The 15,258-nt window shown below is 39.7% G+C and overlaps 1 protein-coding gene across 2 annotated transcripts in view; it reads left to right on the top strand.

Moving 5' to 3' along the window:
• Nucleotides 1-15,258, top strand: part of AKAP6 (A-kinase anchoring protein 6) — a 403,624-nt gene that overhangs the window by 98,780 nt on the left and 289,586 nt on the right. For both annotated transcript variants that reach the window (XM_019518909.1, XM_019518908.1), the window contains one exon: nucleotides 13,265-13,387. In XM_019518909.1, the coding sequence (XP_019374454.1) occupies nucleotides 13,265-13,387 (123 nt within the window). The remainder of the gene's footprint in view (nucleotides 1-13,264; nucleotides 13,388-15,258) is intronic.

Below are 15,258 nucleotides of genomic sequence, written 5' to 3'. Positions count from 1 at the left end.
GGCATTAAAAGTTTAGAAGGAATCAGGCAGATGGTAATGAGCCATGTGGTCAAGTGAATCCCCCACTGCTGCCTGAATGGAAATGTTGCCACTGCCAAGCAGTTGGTTTTAAAGTTTGGATGGACCAGGAATCAAAGCATGGTGCAACTGTATCACTGCCCCCCACTAGGTATATGTGTGAAACCTCTGACTCTATCCTGCAAAAACATATTAGTATGAGTAGCCACATGTGTCTGCTGGCAAGTGTATGTAAGACCGGGTCCTTATGGTTCCAACTAAGAAAGTCAAAAGTACCTGTGACCTAAAAATAAGGCTTTCATTTACTGTTCTCTTAACTGATCTGTAAGTCATTGGCTGATGTAGCAGTATATGAGTATATGACTTTAAAAAATCTTCACTCAGAATATTTGGTTCTGTTACATGTTCACAATGAAAAGATACTGTATAAAAGAAAGGAAGAAGAGAGCTGCTTTTGCAGACTTAGGAGGTTGAGAACATACAGATATGAACATTAGGACACTTATTCAAACTCAGTCTGAATTCTTCTGTTTTTGAGGTTCATACTGCTAATAATTGTTATGATTTTGTTTCTCACATTTTTCTGAAAACATATTTTTCCAGGAACATAAGACATTGCTAACAAAAATTCTCTATCCCGATTATATTGAAAAGGGTTTTTTTTCACTTCTGTCCTCTCTTTCAACCAGACAGTGATTCTAGCAGTTGTAAAAGGCCACTATGGAATACCTAAGTAAATCAAAAATACTGAAATAATTCAGAACAAGTTTAACATTTTTCATGCAGTGCCACTCACTGCTGCTGGCTCTGATTCTTCCAATCCCATGTTACTTGCTTTCATTCTTTGTTGTCTTTTAGATTTTGTCAAGCTGAAAAAAAGAAACCAAGACCTATCTTGTCCCTTCATTGCCCCTCCAAATCTCCACCTTCTTCCTTTTTCTCCCATTCCCCCCGCTCACTAATATTCCCTATTCCTTACCACTTCTCTCTCTTAATTCCTGCCCCTTGTTCCCCACCTACCAATTGTCTCTGTCCTGTAACTTGCAGATGACCTTCTGTTTTCTGCTGCTCACACAGATGAGTCAATCCATTCAGCTCTTTTCCTTTGTGAGCCTCTTTCCATTCTCCCTAAGTAAGTAGATCAATAGTGGAAGCCAGATAGGTATGACCAGGTTCAATACTACGTAACTTTTCTGTCATAGGTGTGGTGTTTAGGATTGTGAAAAAAAATTACACTCCTAAGTGACATAGCTATGTGTACATCCCTCATCTTGGTACAACTTGCACTGATAAATGCATCCTTTTGATGATATCATGTTTGCATTAGTGGACATGGGTGGGAGTGATTTAGGTATACAAGCAAAATAATTCCTTTTTCTAGTATAAGCTCTCTCTCCTCCAGGGGGCTTTGCTAGAAGAACCATGCCAGAAAAGCCTTTGAAATGCAAAGTAGCTCCTTTCACCCTTTTAAAAATACTTTGGAATTTCCTGAATGGTAAGTAATTTGTAGGTGCAAACTATTATGATTAATACATAACAAAATGATCACAAGATTACAAACAGCTTAGTTCATTTAAGGAGAGCAAGCGATCAGCTAGGAATAAATAAGAATTTTCTTTTCTTCTGAAATGAGAAGACATGATAAAAATGGTGACCCAAAACTAAGGAATGTCTTTAACTTGGAGCCTGTTAGACCTCTGGGTTGTTTCCCTAGTATCTATGGACCTTGCTTTCAAATGTTATACATATTTAAAACCATTTTTAGAAATTGGAGGAAAATCCAATAGTGTGTATAAGGAAGGGAAGTTTATCTGGCATTTAGGAGCAGCCTAAAGGATAATTTAACTTGCCTTTTCTCTCATTCCACTATCATCCTACCACACTATCACTTTTCAGCTGTCACACATCCCCTTGTTTACACCTTGGTCTTCCAAGGTGATTGTACTCTGGTACAAATGTTAAAAGTCTGATATAGGTTCGTATAAAGTTAAGTGCTAAGTCTAGAGCTCAGCATCAAGGAGAAGTAAGTCTAAGGCCTCTTAGGCAGCTGCTTTTCTAATCTCTCAGCAGTATGAGTTAAGGAAAACCAGGCAGGCGTACAATATATGGCTTGTATGGAAGTACTGGGAAAGTAGCTCATTAGTTTCCAAGGTGCCTCCAAGATTAGAAAGTGAATTGATTAAACCTGTACAGAATACTAAAACAAAGATCAAAATCATCTGGCAAACAGGTCTGCCTCTCTGGTGGGAAGTGTGCCACTAATGGGTGAGAAGTAGGAATGGATGATGTCACTTTAAAAGATTTTAGTAATTATTGAGAATTAGCATGTGTATACTGTAAATATGAAGTTGTTCTAAATGGTATACACAATGAAGCCAAGAGCCCTTAGTAATCTGTATTGGGCTTAGGGGGTATGTTTATTCCTGTACCTTGCTTGCAGATGACCCAGCTGTCACCAAGGACCAGCTGGTCATGGACGTTAGTGTCTACTGTCTAGGTTTGTTTGTAGGTAGTAAACCTGACCAAGTTTTTTGTCACTGAGAACTGAAGTTGGAAGTCTCTTTATTGTAACAATGAGGTCTTTAGGGGCACAGTATCACCGATGGTATCCTGACAGCATACACACAGGCCATCTAAACTGAGGAAGCCTAGTGTGACTGGTAACACCCAATCCCCAAACAACACTAATGGAGTTATATAACATTGATAGACTTCATCCTGACAACTCGGTGGAGACCTACATGCTACAGCACAAAATTCCACAAATTTGGAATGGCACAAATTGAACATGTACCAAGGCCCTAAGGATGGTTAACCTGGCAGCAGCACCTTCTTTAATACAGGATCACATTTTCCTTTGGCACTTGTCCTGCTCTTCACATTTACCTGTTTTATATAGTCACTCTGCAATCACCTGTATTCATATAAGTTACCTGTGTCTATACTGATCACAAATAAAGTGTGCAGAGTAATATTCTGCAGCGTAATATGTTTCTGCTGCTTTCATCTGTCTGTTGGAAAGCATAGATATGAAAATGATAGTATGTGGACATAGTGCTATTACCTTAAAGGTGTTCATTAATGATGTTCAGTGAGAAAAGTACATGGAAGCTGCTTTTTATCCATGGACTCATCACTGAATTTTGTTTGTTAATAACATCCTTTGCTTCTGCCTTAGACTAGAAAATAAGTCTAGTTATTGGACTAGAGAGGGAGGCCCTACTGCAGTCCATTGGAGGAGTGAATCTCAGCACCTGAGTAAGGAGAACTGGTTTGGAACTGATTGGCCTGCATCTCAGGCCACAGCTAGAATTTAGCTGATATGTAACAATTTCATAGGTCTGAAACAATTTTGCTAAATCACCCACATTGCTTTATACTGGCAGGGATCACACTGCCAGGACAAAATCCATTTGAGAAGTTGAAATAGGAGTTACAAGTGCTTGCCATGGTGTTCATCTGCACATATTACAGTTCTCTTAGCCTTTGATTATTTTGCATAATGAAAATATTTCCCAGGGAAGCTAAAAAGAGGGGCAGCTCTCAGTGCTTAAGAATAGTGCATCTTACCACATTCCATTCAGTAACCAAATGAATTGCAACATGTGAAAAAGATGCCCACTAAGGACCAAATTTTCAGTAGCAGGTACCCTAAGAGGCCTGCATGATTAGATGTCACACTTGAAAAATATTTTCCTCTGTGGAATTTGTAGCCATTGGAGATAAACTCAATTGTTATTTTACTGTTATGCCTCTGGAATTTGAAAAGGAGCTAAAATTAAAGGCACAGCATAAAGCAAAGTTCTGGCCTTGCACAGAAGTCTACCAACAAAGCTCTCCAGCAAGATAACAAGTAACATCACCATGACTCTATGAAGTACTTAACCTGTCAGTACAATTCACCATTAACATTACCATATTACTGGCAGCTTCACTGTTGACCATATGCCAACATTTTTAATTGGAGCTGTTGCCTGTACCTTTATCAGTGCTAGTACTAGTATTGCTGCAGCCATAGTAGAAATGGCTTAGAAATACTAAGAGAGGTAGACTCCTATAAGCAAGGTCCAAATGAGAACTGTTATTCATTGGCCCAAACTCTCAATGGCTCAACATAACCCTGTAGATACAACACTTTTAAGCATAACAATTACCCAAGCATTGCATGCAGTATGTTCTGACTGCCAAGTATGAAACAAAAAATATTTCAGTTAGCTCACTCACTTGTTTTGTTTTGGTAAAATACATTGAATTATTTTATTTCTAATTGTTTTGTGATTTGTACTGTAACTTGAATGAAGCGTTAGATATAAGAATCCAGTTGTTATGTTCAGTCAGTCCTAGAACCATCATGAAGTCTGAGGGACACACGGCAAGGAGCTTTTTCTGTAATGACCTCTGGCTTCTTGGGGAGCTCTAAAATCTGTACCATGGATAGCTGTAGTGTTGCCTTCAAGTCTAGTTCCAATTATACTGACCATAGCAGTTTGTACAGCCCCGTCCTCCTGAGTACCTGGTTTTCTTTGACTTACCTTTGCCTGTGAAGAAAGTGTACTTTTATCCCTTTGAAAAAGAAGTCCAGTGGGCAGGACTGAGTCCCTCCTGAGACTAATATGCAAGTCTTTTTGTGGCTAGACAAAGGGTTTTCTTAATGCCATTCTGTGATAGAAGTACCCTTAGAGCTAGCACATCACTGCACCTGCCCTTTTTGAGAGCTCAGTCTTTTTGTAAAATTGGGAACAAACTTACAGCACTCTGTGCTTGCAACAAAACTGAACATTCATTTTTTAGTACACAGCCTCAAAACCAGTTCTTTTAAAACCCAAATCCTTTCGTCTGATAAAAAATGGGTGGAGGAGTAAGGAAGGATCTAGTGTACTGATTTAGCAACTGCTGTCCTGTGCCTTACAACTGAGATTGCAGTATAAGAGTCAGGATCTGTTTAAACTGGTACAGTGAGTTCCTTTACAGCTTCACGATTTTGTCCACAACTACTTCAATTTAGCATGCTTAGTACTGATTTAGATAGCTTGTCCTTTAATTGTTTGGAGATATTTCTTTTATACCTTGGTTCTAATTATTTGAATTATCTTTCTATCTTTGTATAAAGAATCCACAGATAAATGAAATTAATAGTAGTAAAAAGTGTATCAGTATTAGGATTTCACAGTTTAAACTTAGAGGAAGCAACACAGTAAAAAATGGTCCATGTGTACAATACAACCCTAGTGGTTTAATTTATAAATAAAATTCAGCCCAGAAAGTGCCTACACTTTCTAAATGTTTCTTTAGCAGTGCTGAGAATGTTGCATTGCATTCTCTTTTTTATGACATACCTTTTGTGCTTGACACTTACACAACTAAATTTCAGTACAGGGGGGATGAAAACTTATGCAAGCTGCTTGGACAGGAAAAAATATTAAAACATTTGTTAATGTGTCTCCAGGTACCTTGCTGTAGTCTGCAGTGTTGAATATATTCCAACATTTCAGTTAACAAACAATCATTTTCCCTGTTGTTACCAGAGATCTGTGGTCTACTAGACACCACCCCAAACCAAATTCTCAGATGAAATGTTAAAGCTTGAACTCATTTTGGCTCGGAAAAACATCTAGTAAAATGCTGTCTGTAGTGAAATGATAGCTATGGTAAAGCTTTTCCCTTCTCAACTCAATTTAACTTAATGAAAGGTGAACTTCAAAGCCTAAATGAGACCATTGAAGTGCTAAAATTATTGAACACCAGATTTATTTTTCCTTTTCAGTCTGAGCAAGAAAGAGAAAATGTTGCAATATGACATTAAAATTTCACAGTTGAAATAAAGTCTGGAAATTTAAAATTCCAGAAGCAGGGAAACCTCAGTTGAGAGAGATGTGCACAATTTTCTGTTCCTGTTAAAGAAAACTGTATAGGTAGTTTTCTTTTGCCCCTGATGTGAAAAACTCCAAAAGTTTCTTGACTATTTCAGTCAGAACTTTATAGTCTCATGAGGATTTATTTAATCAGCAGTCCCTGGTAAGATAGGTATGTGAGTACATGGGACTGGATCATTCTTATGGCGTTTGAAATACTCATCTTACACATAATTTGGGGCCATCTGGGGACAGGCTATCATTTTGCTAACCTTACACAAGGTTATGGAATTTGCCCCTGAATTGTTTCTCATTTTGGTCACTAAAAGCTGCCATGCTATTTGAGCCATAGGCAATTGTAGCTAATGCTGGTAGACAGCAGGGACTCTGAGAGAGGTGCAGTCTTAGCAGGGAACTGTTCAGTGAACTAAAACACAAAAAGGAAGCTTACAGGAATGGAAACTTGGACAGGAGGAATATAACAATATTGTTCAGGCATGCAGGGATAAAAATCAGGAAAGCCGAAGCGCAACTGGAGCTGCAGCTAGCAAGGGATGTGAAAGGTAACAAAAAGGGTTTCTACAAATATGTCGTTAACAGGAGGAAGAACAGGTAAAATGTAGGTCCCTGACTGAATAGGGGAGCCAGCCTAGTGTCAAATGAGGAAAAGGCTGAAGTACTCAATGGCTTTTTTTAACCTCACAGGAAAGGTCAGCTCCCAAACTACACCTCGCAGCACAATTTTGGGAGAAGGTGAGCAACCAACAGTGGTGAAAGATCAGGTTAAAGGACTGTTAAGAAAAACATCACTTGTAAAAGTCCCTGGGGCCAGATGCGATGCACCCAAGAGTGCTGAGGGAGTTGGCCAATGTGATTGCAGAGCTGCTGACCATTATCTTTGAAAACTCATGGTGGTTGGGAGAGGTCCCGAACAATTGGAAATGGGCAACTATAGCATTCCACCCCAAGAAAGGGAAGAACTACAGGCTGGTCAGCCTCACCTCAGTCCCTTGGAGCAGGCCCTCAGGGAATCCATTTCTAAGCACTTGAAGAAGGTGATTAGGAACAGTCAGTATAGATTCACCAAGGGCAAGTCATGCCCGACCAATCTGATTGCCTTTTATGATGCGATGACTGGTTCTGTGGATGCAGGGAGAGCAGCAGATGTGATATTCGTTGACTTTATCAAGGCTTTTGATAGTCTCACACACCATTCTCACAAGCAAGCTAGGGAAGTATGGCTTGGATGAATCCACTCTAAGGTGGATAGAAAACTTGTTTGGTCATCAGACTTAAAGGATAGTAATCAATAGCTCAATGTCCAGTTGGCACCCAGGATCAAGTGAGATGCCCCAAGGGTTGATCTGGGGGCCAGTTTTTTCTGCATCAACTATCTGAATGTTGAGGGAGTGCACCCTCAACAATTTTCTCAAATATGTAATATCACCTAATCAGGAAATGGAAAAGAGCACTAATTACATCATACAAAAGAATGGAATATAGTATGCAGTCATATCCAAATCCTAAATTGATCAATGAATCAAAGAAGTAAAACAAGCTTTAAACAATATAAAATATTCTGCCATGGTCTCTTCATTTTATACAGTAATAAAGAACAACTTATAATACTTCTTCCTAAACCCTTCAATTCATGATTAATATTTTTCTTTGTCTACATTATTTCCTTCAACTTTGTTTAGAAGCAGAAAGAGAGCTCAAAATTCCTTTTTCACCACAAGGCAATTTTTTCTCCATGTTATAACTTCTGAGTTCCAATTTAGTCTAATGTTTTCTTAATAATATATTTTTGTTTGTTTTTAAAACTACATTGAAAAAATCCCCATACATGACTCGTTATCCATCTTCAAAATATGTTATATTACCTGTATCTAAATAGTAATTTTGTTCCCCTTCAACCGGTCTTGAAGGGGTAATGACTTCTTCAGTAAAAGCTAGATTGTGCCTTGACCTACACGCTTGTCCAGGACATACCTGAGGGTGCTGAGGGTACTGAAGGAATTGGCCGGTGTCATAGCAGAACCACTGGCACAGCTATTTGAGTGCTCGTGGTGCTTGGGTCTAGTGCCAGAGGACTGGAAAGGGGCCAATGTGGTCCCTATTTTCAAGAAAGAGAGGCCAGTTAGTCTCACCTCTATCCTTGTATTTGAAAAAATTATCAAGGATTTTATTTGTGAGAGTCCAGTGGGAAAAATAATGCAGCAGGGCAACAATCATGGGTTCGTAGCAGGTAGACCATGCCTGACTAATCTGGTTTCTTTTTATGACCAGGTCACAAACACTTAGACACAGGAGTAGAAGTAGATATTGTTTACTCGGATTTTAGGAATGCCTTCGATACGGTATCTCACCCCATTCTCATAAATACATTAAGAGGCTGTGACTTAGATGTTTACACAGTCCAGTGGGTGGCAAATTGGCTTGGGGGTTGCACCCAGAAAGTGGTGGTGGATGGTATCAACCTGGTATCGACCTGGAAGGATGTGAGCAGTGGGGTCCTGCAGGGCTCGGTCCTTGGACATATACTCTTCAATGTCTTCATCGGTGACTTGGGTGTGGGAGTGAGGTATACTTTATCCAAGTTTGTGGATAATACTAAATTGTGGGGCAAAGTGAACACACCAGAGGGTAGGGAATGACTGCAGGTGGACCCAGACAGGTTGAAAGAGTGTGCTGAACACAATAGGATGGAATTCAACAAGGACAAATGCAGAGTGGTGCACCTAGGGCGTAAAAATATCCAGCACACTTACTGGCTGGGAAGTGACCCTCTCGGCAGAACAGAAGTGGAAAGGGATCTCAGAGTCATAGCAGACTCCAAGATGAACATGCATCGTCAGTGTGACAAAATCATCAGCAAAGCTAACCACGCTTTATCATGCATTAGCAAATGCATGACGAATAGATCCAAGGAGGGGATACTTCCCCTCTATACAACATTGGTCAGACCACAGGTGGAGTACTGCGTCCAGTTTTGGGTGCCGTACTTTAAGAAGGATGTGGATAACCTAAAGAAGGTGCAGAGAAGGGCCACTTGTATAGTTAAGGGTTTGCAGGCCAAGCCCTATGAGGACAGACTAGGGGACCTGGATCTCTTCAGCCTCTGAAAAAGAAGGCAGAGAGATGATCTTGTGGCCACCTACAAATTCTTTAGCGAGGGCAGCAAGGAACTGGAGTTGCTCTGTTCACCAGGGTGCCTCCTGGGGTAACAAGGAACAACGGTCACAAACTGACAGAGAGCAGATTTAGGCTGGACATCAGGAAAAACTTCTTTATGGTAAGTGTTGCCAGAATCTGGAATGGGCTACCAAGGGAGGTGGTACTCTCCCCTACCTTGTGGGTCTTTAAGAGAAGACTGGATAGACATCTGGCTGGGGTCATCTGACCCCAGCACTCTTTCCTGCCCAGGGCAGGGGGGCAGACTTGATTATCTGATGAGGTCCCTTCCGACCCAAGCATCTATGAATCTATATCAGAGGGAATAAGACCCCTCATTTATACCTCTCTGCAGACCACCTGAACCTTTGGGCTAGGGACAGACACTCTAACGTGCAGAGACTGAACCAATTTGTAAGTGGATAGACATTCACTTTTAATTCAGGAAATGCAGGCATATGCCTGCAGTGGCTCAGGCTAGAAGCTGGGGGGCATTACAGCGAGCCATCCCTTCACTTCCACAGTCCTGAGCTGAGAGAGGGCATGGCCAGGCCCCGGAAGGATGCTATGTTTAGGGAGGGGTTTAAACTACCACCCTGGCCTGACGGTCCCCAGCTGGGATGTGCCTGGAGGCAGAGGAGAAGGCAGCCTTTGCCAGGCTTTCCCCCCTGCTCACTGCTCAAGGGGTGGGAGTGTTGCCAGCCCCCAGGCCCCAGCCCCTGGTTACCACTCTGAGGCAAAGGGGGCGGGGGTGAATGCCTGCAGAAGCCAGTGGTAGTTTTGGTGGCAGTTAATCTCAGTGGGGGCATGTGCCCCTCTCCCTGTGTCCCGCCCCCATGCGTCACCTATGATGGATGCCTCTCAGCATTAGCTAGCATGGGGGTGGTGTGACCATGACCAGATGCTGCCTGGGGTCTGTGGCACTAGGGTCCATGATGTGGGAGAAGGGAGGCCGTGAGCAGATGCTGCTGTGCCTGCAGCCTTCACCTTGTTCTCAGCCAGCCAAAACTCCAGCTAGGGAGGAGAGGGGCAGGACCAGCCCTGCTCTCTGGAGCAGACAACTCAGCTCAGCCCAGCTCAGGGTTGAAAAGCATGCTGGAGGACTCTGATTTAACTTTAACCAGGAAGGGGTCTGGGACTCAAGTTCCATAAACTGGTTTGACCCAAATCAGTTGAGTCTGATATTACATTCAACCAGGTTTATCTTAAACCAGTTTTGGCCATTTTAAAACTGGCTTATGTCCACTGAACTTAGGTTCTGTTACAGGTTTAAACCAGTTTCTGATCATTTAAACCAGTGTATGTGTAACTTCTGTCCCTAGCCTTGATCTATCAAGTGCTTCCTGCTCCCATTCTTCTCTGAACAGGTGAACTAAGGAAGGGCAGATTTTCCCTCTAGTCACAACCCTAATGCTGGTCAGGATAATTGAGCCAGTGATGGGGATTTTCAACCAGATATTAGCTTCAGATGGAGCTCTATATTGTTTAAAAGCGCTGGCTTCAGTTTCAAAGCCCGTTGTAACCACATCTTGATTTGCAGACAATGGAAGTTCAGCACCAAAAACAGGTTGAAGTCTTGTCTTTGCACAGGTTTCAGTTTCCATGAGAGTTGCCTTCTAGGCAGAACTGTTTCATGACGCTGGCCATGTGATAATAAAGGTGGCCTTTGCCTACTAGCATCAGGCTATTAAATAATTAACTTGAAGCCATAGGCACTACTGTGAAAAAATGTGGAAAAATGTTTTGGTCATTAATTTGTGACAAATGAATTTATGATTATTGTGTCCCACCGTAAAATGTAATGTAACTTGAGATTTAAAAAATGTGGAAAATATGAAAATGTAGAAATCTACCTGATCTCTTAAGGCTCCAAATAAGTTACCTTCATTTCCATTGTAATTAATTAGCCAATCAGTTTTTCCTTTTTTCAGAAGTCAAATGCCAAATCCAAAGACTCTTGTCAAATGGAATCACTGGCCAAAGTTTCAGAAAACAACAGCAAGTTCTACATAAGGGTTTCTTAGGATTTTAATAAGAGCTTATTCTCTTTGTTTGAGTGTTTAAATGCAAAATTAGAATTCCAGTTTAGGTGCCTACATTTCAACCTTAGGCTCCTTGCTCAGGTCATGTTAAAATAATCTGTACACAGACACCTCTTTGTAAGGCTGACAGTGCTCCTTTAAGCCTCCAGATGGTGCTGTTTACTCAGACATTGAGATTTAGAAACTGGACAATGTTATCCATCCTCAGACAGTCATTTTCAGTGTCAGGCTTTTAGTTTTTTTAATTATTTTCAGTTTCTACAGATGTGTTCTTTTGAATGGATTCAATAAAATTTTATAGCCTTCATTTGAAAAATAGTAGGATTATTGTGATTTGTGCTTTCTAGCAGAAAATATTTCTCCATGACAGGGACATAGCCAGGGTTAGAGCTCGCTGTTCTCTGCTCATGCCTCTCCTTGATGCCCACCAAGGAGTTAGATCTCACTGTTCTTTGCTTATGCCTCTCTTTGGTGCCCACTGTATGTACATTTACTTTTAGCAGGGATTTTAATTTGCATAACAAAACTGTTGTTTGAATACTTATTTTATTTAAGAAAGGCTTCTGGCTCATGGTAACTTTGCATACTCTTATATATAATATTCAGGCCCCAAACCACTCTTCCAACAGCCTCCTACTCCATACCACAGATTTTTCAGGTCATATACATGTTCAGGGTTCTTTCTCCTTGTGTGGCAAATACAGGCCTTATTAGATGTGGCACATTTCACAGCAAATAGAAAATGTATTCAACATCTAAAATGCTGGTAGTGGAGGGTTTTGAAATATAAATATGAAATAACAAATATCGAAAATACAGATATTTTATGGGACAGGCATATTCACCATTGACAGTTGCCTTTGGTATTAGAGATCATCAGCATCCTATTTTTGAAATCCTGAAATATTCAACATTCTCTTAAAATATATAGTAACTACTTTAGGCAGGTGTAACAGTTCTACACTAGTAAAACACATGAAAACTTTGTTTATTCACTATTTTATGTTTATGAAATCAGCTTGTCTCTCAAGGACAATATTACTATTGTTCTTCAAAAAGCAACCAGTTATGTGAATAGCTGTAAGACAGTACCCTTGGAGGTTCTGTGGTTAGAGACATAACAATGGCCTAATTCTCACCAGCACCACTTCCATTCTCTCAACAAAAAAACAAAACAAAACACTTCAAAAGGGCTTAAGTGTCTTAGACTTCTAAGTCCCATTTCAATAAGATTTAGTCTGCTAAGTTCTTGGGCCCCATTTGTGGATGGGACTGTAATTCCTCAGATACTTGGGCACCTTTTGAAACTATTAACCTAAATTTATTTTTAACTGCAAGTTGAGCTAGTAACTAACTACCTGATGTCCATAAATATGAAGATCATGACATATCAAGCCTGAGTGATTATCATGTCTGAACATTAATGTAATTCATGGTTGATAATCTATCATGCAGAAAAAAATGCCAAAAATATTTCTGGTTTTGCTTTTGTTCTGTGCAAAAAACAAGAGCAGTCATGTGAAATCTTCCAGGAAAAATTATTTAAAAAATGTTCGGGGGGGGGGGGGGAAAAATAGTGACTTTCAACCATTCTTATGCCAAACCATCTGTACTGGTTGACCAGCAGTACTTATTAAGTGCTTACATTTGGCCTTACCTATTGCTTAGTTTGTTTTTGCCAAGTCTCTCCCACCTGTGTACTCTGACAAGAATCAAGTGGCTTAAGTACTTCCAGCTATTCCTTCTCCCTACTGAACCATTGTATCTCAAGGCAACTTTGTTCAACACTGTCCTCTACCCAGAAATGGCTGTAAAAGGGATGCAGCTGCCATACTTGGCTTCTGAAGAGAGAGCTTGCAGCCCATCTTTTCTCCCCACACCCAGCTAGTACCCTGTTCCATAAAAAAAAAACAACAGGGTCTCACCACAACATCATGATCAATCTATCTCAAGAGTGCATCATCAGCTATCCCCAGACACTCTGAACATAGTCCTGAACCAGAATTCTTAGAAAGACACCAACCCATTTTTATCATTCTTTGCCTGGTTATTGAGGACAAGATTTCACTGTGCGATGCAATCCTGGTTTTTAAAAAAAATAGAATATTCATTTTCCATATTGTCATTTTCCTAACAAATATGTTTTTTCTTTTTCTTTCTTTGTTCTTATCTGGTAAGGGGTTTGTAAGCAAGCTGGATGAATTCATTCACTGGTTAAATGAAGCCATGGAAACGACAGAGAATTGGACTCCTCCTAAAGCAGAGACAGACAGCCTCAAACTATACCTGGAGACACACTTGGTAGGACAAGATTATATTGCGATTGCTATCAGTAATTGAAGTGTTCTGCTATGCTTTCTTTTAGTAGGTTTTTTTTTTTCTAATTACTGGTATGCACCTATATTTTAATGCAATATTTATAGCATGGCAAATTGTTGTAGTCAAGATTCCAACAAATTTATCTTCTCTGTAAAAAAAAGAAAATTCCTTGTATTTATGGCATATGTGAACCAAAAGCTCCCTTTGAAAATGAAATTAGAAAACTGAATTGCATTGCAATTCAGAAATTATCTTCAAAAAATGAAAGAAAATGGAAACAATGAAAGGTAAAGAAAAATGGTGTTTCTGCTAGCAATTCTAGGATTCTTGCTAGGATTCTTGTAATATTAATGAAGCTCTCATTATCAAGCAAATCTTTTTCTACCTTCCATATTTTTAACCATGGCACAGATTCATTTAAATAAAATATTTTAAAAGATTATTTCAATCATTTTAGCTGATGTGCATTTCTATCATGTAATTAATACAACTGTCAGTATCCTTGTTCTTGTGCAAAAACCAAAACATTGGGTGGAAGTGGAAAACACTTGGATGAATAAGCTTTTGAATATATTACTGGCAAGAATTACAGATTGATAAACCTCATGAGGTTTTACTGAACATTTCTAACAGCTGATACTGGTTATAAGGAGGTAAAACAAACTACTATAGTTGAATTGTAATAAAACATGAAAAGCAACTATATTGTCAGATTAAATGAGATTTTTAGATGTTGAAAATTCCACACTTAGATTTTTTTCTTAATTCTAGAAAACACATAGGGCAGCATTCTTCCTGTCTGTGGAGAATGAGATTTTGTTCCTGATTGAGATTTTTGGTGCTAAACTAATGCAGACAATAAAATAAATGTTCCTTAAAGAAAAGCGCAGTGTCTAGAAAGGCCATCACACCTCAATAGATAAAATACTAAAGTGTGTGTGTGTGTGTGTGTGTGCGCGTGTGTGTGTGTGTTACAAAATGAATTTTTCAAATATTTTTTGGAAACTCCAATAACTGTTTCCGTATCCGCAGTCAGGTAATGCTATTGCTTAGGTTACTAGGAGCAATCAATTTATTGGTGCTTTTTAGGATGCGCAGTTGGGTAATGTAGAATAGGAGGGGAGAAGAGATGAGGGGGGTGAAAATCAGTTTCCCCCTTCGACAACATTGGAAATCTGTAATTTTCTAATGCCCTGATAAGATCAGATAAGATTTTTAATGCCCGGATAGGATCAGATAAGATCAAATAAGATAAACTGTATTTTTTGTTATGGTAATAGTTTCATAGATTTTTCATAAAAATTAGGCATAGAAAAAGGACAATTAAACCATCTAGTCTGATGTATACATATCACAGATGATTAAATTAAACCCACTCACCCTACATTTTTCCCAAAGACCAGAGTTAGGTCCAATTCAGTTACTAATCATTTTATTTTTTTAAAACTAGAAAAAATCTGTGTCTACTAACTGGAGTTATCTCAAGATGCATACAGCATGTAAGATGATCCTGAAAAATGCTTATCTTGCAAAATGGAGAGGTTCAAAATTTTAACGTAAAATACTAGAGTATTTCAGTTTCTGAACACATGGATAGCAACAATACTGTCCAGTAGGGTTGTGCAAAGCTTCAGTTGCTAATTCAGTTCAGAGGAGATTTGGCCCAGTTCGGCGGTTGAATCTCTAAATCCAAATAGAATCGGGAGACCAATAAAAAGATCCAAATCAATCTGAAGCCTCCGAATCAATTTGGGAAAGATTTGAAGGAGATTTGGAGATTCAGGCAGTCCACGCTCGCTGCCACAGGGAACTGGACACAGACTCCATGCCAGTAAGTAGGAGGCGGGGGGGGG

Source organism: Gavialis gangeticus, unplaced genomic scaffold, assembly GCF_001723915.1.
Source record: "Gavialis gangeticus isolate Ggan-Ray unplaced genomic scaffold, GavGan_comp1, whole genome shotgun sequence".
In the NCBI taxonomy this organism is placed as follows: Eukaryota; Metazoa; Chordata; order Crocodylia; family Gavialidae; genus Gavialis; species Gavialis gangeticus.
Note: the sequence above shows the minus strand (reverse complement) of the source record. Positions and strands in the feature narration are given on the sequence as shown.